At 36.6% G+C, this 14360-nt stretch overlaps 1 protein-coding gene across 3 annotated transcripts in view; it reads left to right on the top strand.

The window, feature by feature from the left end:
- Positions 1-14360, top strand: part of LOC139690215 (uncharacterized) — a 309365-nt gene that overhangs the window by 82271 nt on the left and 212734 nt on the right. For all 3 annotated transcript variants that reach the window (XM_071587518.1, XM_071587519.1, XM_071587517.1), the window contains one exon: positions 1769-1868. In XM_071587518.1, coding sequence (XP_071443619.1) covers positions 1777-1868 — 92 coding nt within the window. In that variant the 5' untranslated portion in view covers positions 1769-1776. The remainder of the gene's footprint in view (positions 1-1768; positions 1869-14360) is intronic.

The following is a 14360-nucleotide window of genomic DNA, read 5'->3' as shown; positions in this document are numbered from 1 at the left end:
TATTTTTCTGATTTTTATAATTTAATACAGGGTACTTATCCATTGAAACGAGTTAAATTAATATTCCACGTATCATCAAATGTAATCTTTGCAGTAAATATATTAAAACATTGTTGTTAGTAAAGTAAGGAGAAATTCCATAAGCATAGGATTCCCTTGGGTTATTTTAAAAACATGCCAATACATCTGTTCTTTTTATGTAACAGTTTTCATTGGGATTAAAAAAAGGTCTTACATGGCGCATGTTTCTCAAAGCTATAATCCGTTTACTGATCTTCTATGAAAAGTCTTGAGTTTAATGTATTACTTTCAACTTAGCATACTGTGTAATTCAGAACAGTAACACCTTATGTTGCTTACCTGCTAAAAAACCATTTATATAATGTACGTACAACTTACATGAGTGTATTACGTACCATCAGCAGACTCCGAGGGTACAAATTACAAGGACTTGATAACAGATGGGTAGTCTTGCGAAAACAAATATGGTCGTAGGCCTTAAAAAAAGAGAAGTTCTGTAATTCTTTTTACTAGCCTTATGACACTCACTCCCTGTACGTGGAAAGAGCGAAACGTCGAGCATCGATAAATGATAGCAGTTAATCCCAAAAATGTGAAAAAATACATAAAGAGAAAGATGTACCTAAATATTCACGAATTTATTTTAAGAGTGAGAAAGAAAAAAAGTATCCTCGTCTCGCGAAGCCATAAGCTTTTCCAGAGATGACAACTTACATTGTTAATTATACTTTTTTGATTGCTGTTGTACTTCAAACAAGGAAAATAATTTACAAAATTCCAACGTTATTCTTGCATTTATTGAGAAAGGTAAGCATCAGAAGTGTGTCAATAAAACCACTTTTTTTAGCCTGAGTGTTTAAAACCGTTTTGGTAAACTTTGACAATCTAATGTATAGAAGCAATAAAAGATTCTTACCATATTTACTGAAGTAGTCAGAAAAAGTGCAATAAAAAATCCTTACTTTTTGTCATCACATTTATATTTAAAGTAATAACTGTGTTGACTAAAAGTTTAATGAGAATTAAGTAATCTACAATGTTTAATCATAAAAAATAATGTAATAAGATTAATGATAAATAACTAAAAGTAATAGTAAGAATCTAATTTCCACATGATTTGAAATATATAATCATCAAATACATATACGAGGGTGGTATAACTTATCCAGGGGTTAAACATTGTATTCTTAAATAATACATTAAACCGTAGGATCGGTTCATTATTGTTATGATGAATGATGCCATTGTCTAATATAATTACTTGAAATAATCTCATTGCCCTTGCCTTTTTTATATTACTGCTTAAAGAGACACTACTTCAGAGGTTTTTACAGCAAAGGATATTTTACTTTCAGCATCTTATTCAATTACAAAATAGAATTAATAGTAGATGGTTAATTATGAACATTATCTGAACGAGCATGATCAGAACTTAAAAAGTTACAGAATGCACCATCGATACTGTTACTCTAATTTTTCGCAAAAAACCATAGCTCATGGAACTTTTTGCACGAGGCTTTTTTATAGACTTTTGAAATGATGATGATCTAATTACTAAATAACGAATTAGTTTGGGAGTAGTTACTTAATTTTCGGAGTATTTAAACTCGTCAGTATCATACTAAATTAGTAGGAGTTGTGGATCACGTGTCGAATGACGTTTAAATGACCAACGAGAGTGGATTTGGTCAAATACGAAAGGTCGCGGTAAACTCAATCTGATCAGATAGTTTCTTGCTTGTTTCAGAGGTGGCAATGGAGAGGCTCTCTTCAAATGACTACCAGCGCATTCTGGCGGTGTTAAGACGAGATGCGTCCCTACGATGCCGGGAGCAGGAAAGAATTCGGTGAGTTTGCCTTTTATTTTTATGAGTAATGACATTTTCTCATTTTTCTCCGTTTTCATTATCCGTTCTTCTTTATTTAATCAAAAAAAATCTCATTTTCTGTGCATGTGAATGACTGAATGCCCGTAACTTATTCTCGAAATAACATTGTTCACCAAAATCTAATCTGCAATAATAAGTTTAGATTGGTGTTATAAAGTCGTCATGTGGCAATAAGTTTTTCATTTAATATTAACTTTATATTGCGATGAATTCCTGCAGCTCAAACATTAATGTTGAGTATGGCCCATTTTTTTCACAATAATGTGTCTAATCTTTTTGGTAAGTAATTCTGTACTAAAATAACTCCATAGTGGGTACAAAAGACATGATTCGAGTTGGAGACAATCCCACTAATATTCTTTATAAAAAAACGTTTAATTTTAATGTTTTCATCAATAGAGAATTCAAAATGGGAACATTTTTGTTTCCACCCCGATAAAAATAACGGTTGTCATTATCAACATCTTACTTTTTAAGTATGATGCATGGGGGTTGTTTAAAACCAGGTTAATCAGCTCAGATTTGCAAATTAGAATAATTCGGCGCTCTAGTTACTGAAAAATATGAACCTACGAGGAGTTAATGTGGTGGCTATCGTTCAAGTACTCGTATACAGGTACGTAATAATTGAATGTCCAGTCCAGACGGCACTGTAACTCGGAAAATGCTTTTATCTGGCAAAAATTACTTATTCTTGCGGAAATCCCGTTTGTCTCATCGAAGACAATACGAAAAAAGAAAAACAGTTCTGGAATTGACTTTCAATGACCTACAAAAACTGTTTTGCAATTACCAAAAACAATTAACGATGGTCATTACAAGTGATGTAATTTGAACTTGGAGATTTTTATTTTACATGGTATAACGCTCAAGTACGCTTAATCTTTAAATTAAATGTCCATTTTGCCATTCCTTCGTCTTTGCCTAATTTTTCGACACTCTATACTTACGTTTGCATCGTGGCGTTGCTTATACCCTTTTGAATTGTCTTTTCCAGTCGCTTTAAACGTTTCTTGCGACCATCTTGCTGCATTTCAGGTCTTATTCATATATTTCATTTTTCATTTCAGCATTTATTCATCCACTCATGACAACCTAACCCCTTCGTATATTCGCTGATTCTTGTGAGAAATATTTTAATTTATTCTTCTTTTTTTCTAAAAACTGAGTGTGGATTGGTTAATCGACATCGTAATTTGCGATCTTTGCTTGTGTTTAGGAGAGATCCAGTTCCAGAAGCGGGAAATGGGTGGCTTGCATCTAATGATTTCGTGAAGCGAAGGACTGCTAGTGGTATTGAGTTGTATTGCTTTTCAAGTTAGATCAAATGAAACGCTCTCATATCTGAAAAAATGCACAGCACAATGAGAAAATTCATCTCCTCAAAACGTTTGCAAGGACCGGATAAACCCACTTTGTGTTTATAAGCCCACTTCTGTGGTTCTGGAGCAAAGTGGATATCGTACATACGTGAGAAAAAGAAAATTGATTTCAATGGATACTGAAATGTATGAGGTTGATTTATTAGAACGGTTTGTTTCTTCGGTTGAAAATCAATGGAGAGTTTTAAGCTCTCAAGTGATATGTATAAAAATGCCACTCTCTCTGGTCGTCCAAAAAATCGGTTGCCACTGAAGAAATATTGAGGAAACTAGCGGCGTGGTCGATCTTATATTTTCTTCACGCAAAAAAGCCGAGTGAATGGAAATATTATGGCAGTGTGTTTTAATGTAGAAGATGGGTTTTTGAAGGTCGTGCGGCAAAGCCTCATTTCCCCAAATGGAGATGCTCTGGACCAGCTACGAGCCTTTTACCATAGAAATACGTATTCGTTATTTTCGCTTTCAGGTAAGGTTTTGGATTTTTTGTTTAGAAAAACATGTTTTGAGGACACGTAGATGCTGCAAAAATGCTTGCATGAGGGTGATGAATCGAAGAGAGATGCTGGACTAAAAGTATTTTCACATACTCAAATTTCTCTCCTTATGACGGTATTGACGATATCCCTATTACTAACATGTCTAACTCAAACCACTGCGTGAATGGAAAGTTAAAGAACCTGCAGGGTTGTTTGAACCAGGCCAATAGCCATAATCATTATGGCTATCAGGTTGATCTAAGCCATTTGTTCCCTAATGAGAGTTGAGCCATCCTGTATCTAACTTTGTTAAATATTTTGGAATAAAAAATACGAATTTAGGTAAGGACTGACTGGATCCCTTACTCGAACTAAGACGGTTTTAATAATTTGGATAGATGTTAAGAAAATGTGTATTCAGGTATCAGTCAAAACACGAGGTACATGAAGTAATTGTATTATTTTTTTACAAACTTTATGCATTTTATCCCTCACTTATGAACAACAGGGTACTTGATGGCGCATTTTGTTTGACAACCTTGAAAGCATCATAAATGATCCATATTCTTTAGGTAATGCGGCCACTCGTGATTGAATGTGGACTTTTCAGTATCATTCAGAAAATAAGCCTAGGCTCATTCACTTGAAGATTTTCAGTTCACAAAAAAATGAAATCTAATCCTTTGTGATTTCTCTTTATTGTATTTTACCAAATCGACATTAAGAGGGGCCCATTTCGAACAAGAAAGGAAAAGCGACGGAACTCATTAGCAAACTGCTGGAATAAAACCGGCAGCAATGCTTCTGGCGGTGAAAGATTCACTGGAAATGGAGTCGTGGTCTGGGTTGACGAGTTGAAGGGGTGTAATTTGTATTGCATAATTTTTTTAAAGACAGTATCGTTTCTTTATAGCAAGACCTCGTAGCATTTCATTAACCACAGGAGGCTAAACATGAAGCGTACATCATTTTCAAAATTTTCGTTTATATTCCGTTGAAATCCCCCAGTTACTTATTTTCTTGTGAAATAGGGTTGCGATCATACGTAATGGACTAAACGAAGAATTCATAGGCATCTTTTAAATCATCACGGTTTAAATTACGGTGTTAATTGCTATCTGTTCCGTAAATCGTTTCTTCTTCGTCGTTTGAATGCATACGAATAGTCGTTTCAATAGTTAATTCCGTTTTTAGTTCCTCTTTCATCTTCGTCAGAAGTGAGTAATATGTGTGCTTATAAAATTCCCTGTGATTTCCTATGTTTGAGAGATGAAAAATAGTAAAAAATAACGTAAGTCTTCCTAGAGTGAAACTAAGTTTGTCAAGAAAATGTCATACTCTCTCGTACTTTTTATTAATTTGCAACACAGATTAAAAGACGACATATCAGTCGTGTAAATTTTGAAATTATTGCTATTTTGTGTGACTTACAAATCAAAATTGGGTATACCAAAAAGTAAATTGTAAAATGTAAGTGAATTTGAAGTAAAGATCAATTTTACTGGTCGCAGTCATATTTGGTGGACTTAGGATGGAATATAACTTCCAGTGCAAGCAGCATTTGTGTTATTTGAAAGCTACAGAATCCTTTGGAGGTTTAAGTTTTTCTTTCCAAACACTCATCTAAGTTTTTATTGCTCTTAACTCACTTTTTAAGACCATCGTTTTGATTGACTTTTCGCAGGAATTAAAAAATGGAAAACCTTCACTGTAAAATTTTATAGCTGAATACTATGCTAGTCAAGCAATGATTTTTGACTAGCCTGTGAAATTAGGCAAAGTGTGAATTTTTTCTAAGCCCTGTCGAGGCTGACAATGTTAAATAATATTTCCTTAAGCCGTAAAGGGCTTAACACGTAAGGTAGCCCAGAGCCGGTCCCTGGCCGGGGAAAAACTTCCCTGGGAACCACTTTAGGCTAACCAATGTGACTGTGTGTGTGTATTTGTAAGTTCCCGAATACGGTCCCTGGTAATAGGATTAATTTCCTTGTAAATCTATTCGGGAAATACCCCCTGTGTAAATGCGAACGTCTTAATATTTTGAATGTGTCTGATCACTGGCGAGGACTCTCAACTTTCCTCGTAAATCACGACACTAATCTCTGTAGTCCCCTCATTTTTAACTTTTACAGTGGTGTATGAAACCCTTTATGGCTGGAGGAAATGTTGTTTAATATAGTTAGTCTAAAAAGAGGCCGTAAGAAGTTCAATTTATTCTTTCCAAGCCAGATCAAGTTTAATTCATTTGATTAACCATTCCTCTCCTTTACGTAATTATGATAATTAATGAGAAAGTGAAGATACGCTCTTGAAATACTGAATGTGAATAGCTAGTGTGAAGGCTAGACTCGGGAAGAGAAGCACTGCTTCTCTTTCAGCGACTTAGCTTCACATTCCGAGATTAACTCACTGTTTGAAGTCGAATGACCCATTTTGACAGAAATATCAAAATAGAACTTTTAATCTTCCTCTTGGCTTTTGGGTAACATCTTCCTATCATTGGTAACAGCCAGCCAACTCAGCTCATCGCGTACTAGGGAAGTGTTGTTTCAAATTAAGATGTTTTCTCTTGATTCCGTTGTCAATGAATATTTATTTGCCCGTGGAACCGGTCGCCAGAACTAGGTCGGCTGATGTGTTTTCCTAGAGCGTCAAAGATCGCAGGATAGTATTACACAAAATAATCTTAGCCTTTGGAGCTCTGAAAGCCAAAATCTACTATATTAAAAATGGTTATTTTCAGTATCAGAATTTCTTGCAAAATATGCTTTACATTTTTTTTCATTTTTTATTTTATTGTCCTTCGTGGCACTGCAAACACGTGTGTTCAATTTTTATCTCCTTTTTAGCGCGCTAAAAATAAATAATGCAAGTACGGCGATTACTAGTTTACGAATCTTTATTATTCATTCAACCAGAAGTTTGTTTGACGCTACTGTCTATTTCTTTTAAGCTACTGAGGAATCATATCTTCATAGGGTCAAATGTTCTTTTTTCCACGTTTTACATTTATTCCTTACATATTTCAAACATTGTCTCGGTCTCTACAGTTCTGAAAATTTATTTGGCAAGCATTAATGGGTCTGGATAAAGATTATGCATAGCAATACAAAAATTATATATTATTATTATGGGTAACTACAATCCCAAAGGGGCCATTCAGGAGAAAGAGTAAAATCGCTAATAAGGAATAAAATGTTTATTTTCGTAAAAAAAGGGATCCGAAAATTTTACACCAGCGTAACCGTTATTTCTTAGCAATTTCCACCAAATTCGTATAAAGTCACACACGTATTATGGCATTCGGAAGTTATAATTGGGACGGAGGATAAAAAAAATTGCATTAGGATGCTCTTTGAGTAAGAAGTTACACGTGCACTCGCGTAATTTCGCTAAACTTGGGACACGATCATGGTTCTTGGTTTACCCATTACTACTATCGCTTCCACTGAAGCTGAGTTATTCTGTTCCACACTTCACAAAGTTGCTCGGACTAGCTCGTATAATCTATGCCGTCGTCAGGAGTCGCGTCACGCTAATTTTTTGCACCATTAACTTTGAAGAATAGCGCTATCATTTTTCTTGTCCATAAGAAACAATTACGCATGCCGTGAGCTCATACTGAAGACTCATTGTCTTGACTCAACTTTTTATATAGATTTATGCTATCGATTAGAATTTTGATTTCCGACTATTAAGTTTTGTTCCATCCTCCCTCTGGGATGTCATCCTATTATTGGCGTTGAAGGTTATCAAGTACGATTGCCTGCTTCTCTGTTGATTTCATTATCTATTTTAATCACTCTCAGCTTAGGTAACGAAACTAATACACTAAGCCCGGCGGTATAATAAAACTCTTATTTAACCACCTGAACTTAGCATTCGGGAAAAATTTGTGATTGCGAAACTAGCCTCAATGAGTTGTGTGTTAATATGCGTAAATCGTCTCTTCGATTCGGAAGAGTTACTTATGAAAACTGTATTTTGCGCACCGTATTTTCTAGACTTTGTACACTTTACATTATCATTGAGCTCGTTGGGAATGGTATGATCACACGGTTAAATTATTTTCACTTACTTAGATTTTTTGAAAATGTTGAGCTTATGTATTTGTTCAGGGTTGATACAAATTATCTCCACATTTTAAATTGGAAATCTGGTAAAGATGGAAAAATATTTGTTAATATTAGTATTTAGGGGAGTCGACTGACTGCTGAGGTCATTTGCGCCATTAGGGATGGCAAGAAAGGATGAAGGTTGGAGAGAAACCTGGCGTTGGAATTCGCCTACTCTTAACAATAGGCGCCAAGGGGTCCGCAGCTTAACGTCCCATCCGACTCACTCAAAGTGCCATCCACAAAGCACCTCAAGTAGGGATCTGGATACCACTGAAAAATATCTGCAGCCGCTGAGATTCGAACCCGGGCTCCCTGGGTGGGAAGCCAGTACGTTAGCCACCGCACCATCCTGACCCCCCTATATTGCAATTATCCAACATATGTATGAGAAACCATCTCAGGTCTTACTTAACTCCGAGGAAATCGTCATCCTCCTTCCTTTTTGACTACACTTGGCCACATCTTTATGAATCATTAGCTCCGATCAGCTCCTGTATCACAATACTGTAGCTTGATTATTCGCGCATCATTTCATTTGCATTTCCCCGAACGATGGATTGACCTTTTTTGATCCCTTACCTAGACCGGTTAAGTGGCGGAATTCAGGTCTTGAAATTGCCCTTGGGCATAATTGAAGGCTGACCAGGTGTACCAAGGCACCAATGTGTGCTAAATCTAATGGACGAAATCAAAAGTTGAAATTTCTGTGATTCTTTGCAGTTGTTAATTGTGCCGCACACGGCTTATTCAGCATATAGTATATATCGTTTTCTACATATGGTTGTTCGCGTGGCAAATGGCGCGATATGTGAGAATAATAAAAGTTTCTTCGTAAGAGATTCTCAGGATGTGTATCGGTTTTTTTAATCGGACTTTAAATAGATAAGTAAGCATAAATATTTTTGATATTATTTATTTGATAGTCTACCGCTAAAGGTATGATTTGGATGAATGCAAACTTGATATCCCTAATCGTGTATTTCCTAGCCTGACTCAAACACAACCTGACCCCACCTGCAATAAACCATTCTTCATTTCCAAATACATTCCGCCCCCATTCATTCCTAGCTTTTTTCTCTCTTCCACACTTCCCTAACGTTCTCGTCTCTATCACAGTCTTTGTTATTCTTTCGCCAATCAAAATTCTCTGAATCTGCTTTTCTTGCCTACTTTGGAATTCTCCCAAAAATCCTATCCCCTTCCTCATGAAGCCTCGTGCCTCATCTTTTTTTCCTTCTCCGTCCATTTCATGTTTTCCATCCTTCTCCACACCCACATCTATTTAAGTCTCCAATCTACGCCTATCTTCATGCTTAAATGACTAAATTTCAATATGATAGACATACATCGGATACTTTTGAAAATTGAGCACGGAAAATGCCAAATGGACGGGAAGGGTGTATTTTTCTCTCGAATTTATGATTTTTGACAATAACTTGTCTAAAACCTATAAGTACATACGTGCGGGGTACTTAGCTGCGTGTAATGTCGATGATTGAGACATGAAAGATTTCGAGACATTCGAAAAACAACGAATTGCTACGCTCGTGCCACAGTTTCATCTTTTACGAACGGATGGGGACAAATAATATCGTCAAAAGCTCTCGAGTATCCCAATTCTTCCACATACGATGATGGCATGCTTTTAATTTTAAGTCGTTATCTACTCCACACACACACGAGTTATTTTTCTTGGAAAAAATACTTGAAATGCGGTGATTTCGAAAGAAAGAGTGAGTGGATTTCTCGTTTTCGGGTTAAAGTCACTTTTCTGTTTCTTGTTGGTATCATCTCCCCCATCACAAACGATAACAACCTGCGTCACGTCTTTGTATCGGTATATTGTAACTCCGCATTACGCTCTTTGGGTCTCTGTAAAAGAGGGTATCGGAAACACATTTGATGACGTCTCCTACTGATTTATTTCTTTTGTTTTTGTTTCTTCTCATAATAGGTTACGCAAATTTTCGAGTGTTGTTGTTTCGAGAGTGTTACTCGTTTAAATTATACAATTGACTTTTAGCATTTTGTTAACAAGCATTCATAGTAGCGACTCTTTTTCCTCTATGAGATCCTCCTCCTCCTCATTCAAAGTTAATTGTTTTGAGGTAAACTTAGTATATCTGTCGGTCCAATTGATTCTACATATTTCACTAAGCGTTTCCGTTAATCTTATCTCACAGTTTATCCGGTCACATCTATATTCATCATTAAATATTCGGAAACTTTAAATAATTGTGTGTGATCACCTATTTCATGATCAGTAGTCGTGCGATTGCATGCAATGATACAACCCGGTGTTATTTGTACTGTTTTTGTGTGCTCTTGTAATATTAATTGCAATCCTGGAATTGAGAAAATGAAGTAAGGGTGAACGACCGAAAGCCGATTCCTCTTAAAAGTGAAACGATGACTGCGCCATCGGTAAAAGTTGTTTACTCTGAATAAAGACCTCCCCATTATCGAGCAGAGGGATAAAAAATTGTGAGCCATTTAAGAACTCTCTGGAATTACTATCGAGAGTCCAAAGAAACCGGTTAATTCTGTTATATGTGGAGAAACTTATTTTTTGTCTACGCTTGCCCGTTTAACCTGCCTCCCTGGTAGGCCTTTCTGTTCTCATTTACCTTATCACCATCGCAGGAACCAAGAAAGAGCCGTTTTCGCTGCGTATGAGAGTTAGACCACCAGGTTATTTCTCCACCGCCCGTCTTTCCTGTCCTACCGCCCGATGCTCTCGTCAGTCGTCCCGCCGTGGCACCCCCCCCCCCCCAGCCACCCATCTTCAAGTACGCGGCTGAGGAAAGAAAGGAGGGTTGATATTTTCCGGAAGGGTCATTCCCTCTTCCCGTTGAGGGGAGGAGGAAAGGACCCCTCTCTATGTAGTCGAAATTTCCCTCTTTGTTTGTTCTTTCTCTCCTCTCCACCTATCACCCAGAGCTGTTTCCTATCGAACCCCTTCCACTTTCCCCCAATCTTGCACACGGGGAAACTCTCTCCTTTCTCCTCCCCCCTCTCCATCATTCAGTTTCTCTCTCCCTCTCTCCGCGATCATCCAGACGGCGGGCACGGGAGTTTTCTCTCGCGTGGATTTCGGTACCTCTCGGGATGTTTGGAATTAGGACGACACTTTTAGGATCTTACACCAACCTGTTCTTCTCGAGGACTGACTACCTCAGGTATTTTGTATTCAATGAATTCCTTTATTTTCTCGAGGCGCGTTTTCTATTACGTGATAGGAATGGATTCATTAAATGTTGTGAATCCAGAAGTCTTGACACTCCTTGCCTTTGTTTACCCATCGGATTTGTTCTTTCCACTCTACAGAGGGATTAGCTCTGATTGGTAGATTAGTAACGGCGATTCTTCGTTTTTTGTATTCGTTTTCACTACTCTTTAGTATATCACCGCTACACAGGCACAAAGAATCAAATATAATTACTATCGGATTTTAATATGGGATTGCATAAAGTAGCCCATAGATATACCAGCAATATTAATATCAAATTGATGATTAAAAGACGGCGAATTGGGTCTAGTCTTCATTTTACCAAAACGTTTTTTACAAATGTCTTGTAAAAAAATTATTATCAAAGGCTTATGAAAACGCTCTGAAAAATTAATGACTTAAATATCAATTGCATGTTACTTTCAACTAATTTAATATCATTTGTATGTACCTAAACTGTCATTTAACATATATTCACACTTGAATCGGGTTCGAAACCTACCTATTTGTTAGGCTTACTTCGTGACGCTAATATTCGGATTCCCCGTTCCCCACTCGCACCTGAGCAGTCTGAGACATATACCGGCGGCGGATTAGCCTCCTTTCCCTCTAATCTATTCATATTTTCTGCAATATACTCATTAGTTTTCCCCAATTCACTCTATCAAACGCTTTTTCGAAATCTACGAAACAGGCAAATACATCCTCATTGTATTCTATGTTTCTCTCGATCATTGATCTCATTACTGCAATGGCATCACGCGTACCTCTCCCCTTCCTAAACCCAAACTGATCATCCCCTAAATAATCATTTGCCTTACTCTCCATCCTTAAGTTGGTAATCCTGAGAACCACTGTAGCTGCATGGGAAATCAAAATTATTGTCCTGTAGTCCCCACATGATGTAGCCTTTATGGTTTTTGGAATAGGAACTAACACTGATCTCACAAAGTCTTCCGACCATATTACTTCCTCATAGGTACTACTGATCAGTCCATGTAGAGTCTTCCCCCTAAAGTTTCCTAAACATGTCAGTAGCTCCGCAGGAATGCTTTCTACTCCCACGGCCTCATTTGTTTTCATCTCCATAAAAGCCCTTTTATCTCATCGTTGAGTATGTCTGAACCTTAGCTATCTTCCTCTACGTCATATTCCTTTTCTATGTCTAACCTCATGTTTGTCTAATTTCTTTCCCATAAAGTTTTTATTTATATTCCTTCCATCTCTCTTGGATCTTTTCCATGTCAACTATTAGCTTACCCGACTTACTAACTATTAGCACAGATCTTCCATTCTTACTTCCCGGTAGTGATTAAATCTTTCCGTACATTTTCTGCATATTATTGAAATAACCTTAATTATGAGGATTTTATGAAGCCTTATGAAAAGTCATTGCCTATTATTATTATTGATGGAACCTCACTTCAGTGTCATTACCTGTTAGAAAGTTTATGCTACAAGTTTTTCGATGGATGGAATTAGCCTGTAACTGTCAGTATTGTCCAAGTGTTCGATATAGCAAGCTGGTAAGAGCTCCAGGATTTATTATAATTTATATAATTATTGTTATCTGGTTCATGGAGAAACTTGAGTGTTGTCTCGTAATTATCTTTGCTCGTGTTGGAGAGAGGCAAGAGACGAGGGGGCAACACTATTTAAATGCGTGGGGGGGTCCATTGGGCTGTGAATCAAATGTTATTTTAACTGTGACCTCTCTCATTACCTATTGATAAATTTTGAATCGCAGTGATTCATTTTGCCATTTATTAGTTTCTTAAGTTTAATCTAATTGATGCTGTGCCAATAGGATAAAATGGACAAAGAGAATGGGAAGGAAAACGAGACAATGGGATGAGGGTTAAAACTCGTCTGTTGTATACGGCGTAGGCAAGCACAGAGACATATATTGCCAAGGATATATATATATTGAAGCTTATGATTCTAACGGATTAGTTTTAAGATGAAAAATACTCATATAAACCCAACGCAGATTGTAAAATGTTAACATATATACAAGGAAATGTAGTACAAGTATTAGAATTAACTGTCGATACAAGACGGGAGAAAAGTTTACAAATTCGTGCTGAATTGCAAATTCTCATAAGGTTTTTTAATTTCCAAAAAAAAGTACATCATTGTTGCCAGAATACATTTCCAACCTTCAGAAAGAACTTCACGAATCATTGTATGAAATATAGAATGTTCCCGTTGTATAATCAACGTTGAGATTCATTTTCAGCGAGATGGGATGATCTGCTGATAGTAAATACACATGCCACAGCTTATGATGGGTCTAATGCCAAGAAAGACGCCCTGGTTGGTTTCATGTACGGCTATAGTAAATGAATAAAATAATAATAAAATGAAATATTGATAATTCGGCGGTACAAGCGATTTGTTCTGTAGGAGCGGAACCAGCATCTTTTTTCTTGTTATAGTACAAACTGACTTTCCGAACAGTGCCTTAGGAAATTTGCATCGGTAAATGTCATATACTACTAATTTAATATTTTTCGAATTAGCTTGAAAGGGTTTCGAGGGTTCTGACTGATTTAAATCGTATTTTATATTTTTACTATAAATCCAGAAGTTCTAGGCATAAAAATTAAGAAATCGAGCTCGCAATACATGTAGGACGTTGTACATATAATATAATTACGTAAATATATTAAAAATATTAATTAAAGCACATCTTTTCACGCTAATGGCAAATGTGAAAAAATTAAAATAACCGTTAGAATAATGGATTTGGTGTACCCGCCATTCCATTATTCCATTAATGGAGAACTGGCTTCATATTTTTCAACATCCCAATAGAGGCAAGCTGGATGGCATCTACTCTTGTGCTTCTGTGTGGTCTGGCATGCGGTTTCCAAAGTTCAGAGGTACTAAGTGTTGACATTTAGTTGAAGAATATTTCAGCATTAACGGTAAAAGAGAGAAAAAATTTTACCTTCGTTAAAAAGTTAAGATTGATGTCATTTTTAAGGTTTAATTGTATGCGAATCTTTATACTTACTATTTCACTATACATCCTCTGCGATGGGCCCATTATGGTTTTTTCTTGAAATTATCCTTAAAGTTTACTTTAAAAAGCAAGCCATCTGGATCAAATAAGTATAACAGTTATTCGGAAAATTTTGGCCGTAAGTTTCTCACGCTGGAGGCCAGAAATATGCTTTAAAATGTGTACATGTATAACCTGCAATACCCCTAGTACTCACCGTATGCCATTGGTGCTGGTG

The sequence above is a fragment of the Hetaerina americana genome, unplaced genomic scaffold (genome assembly GCF_022747635.1).
Source record: "Hetaerina americana unplaced genomic scaffold, ioHetAmer1.1.p SCAF_3, whole genome shotgun sequence".
Lineage (NCBI taxonomy): Eukaryota > Metazoa > Arthropoda > Insecta > Odonata > Calopterygidae > Hetaerina > Hetaerina americana.
This window is presented reverse-complemented; position numbering and strand designations above follow the sequence as displayed.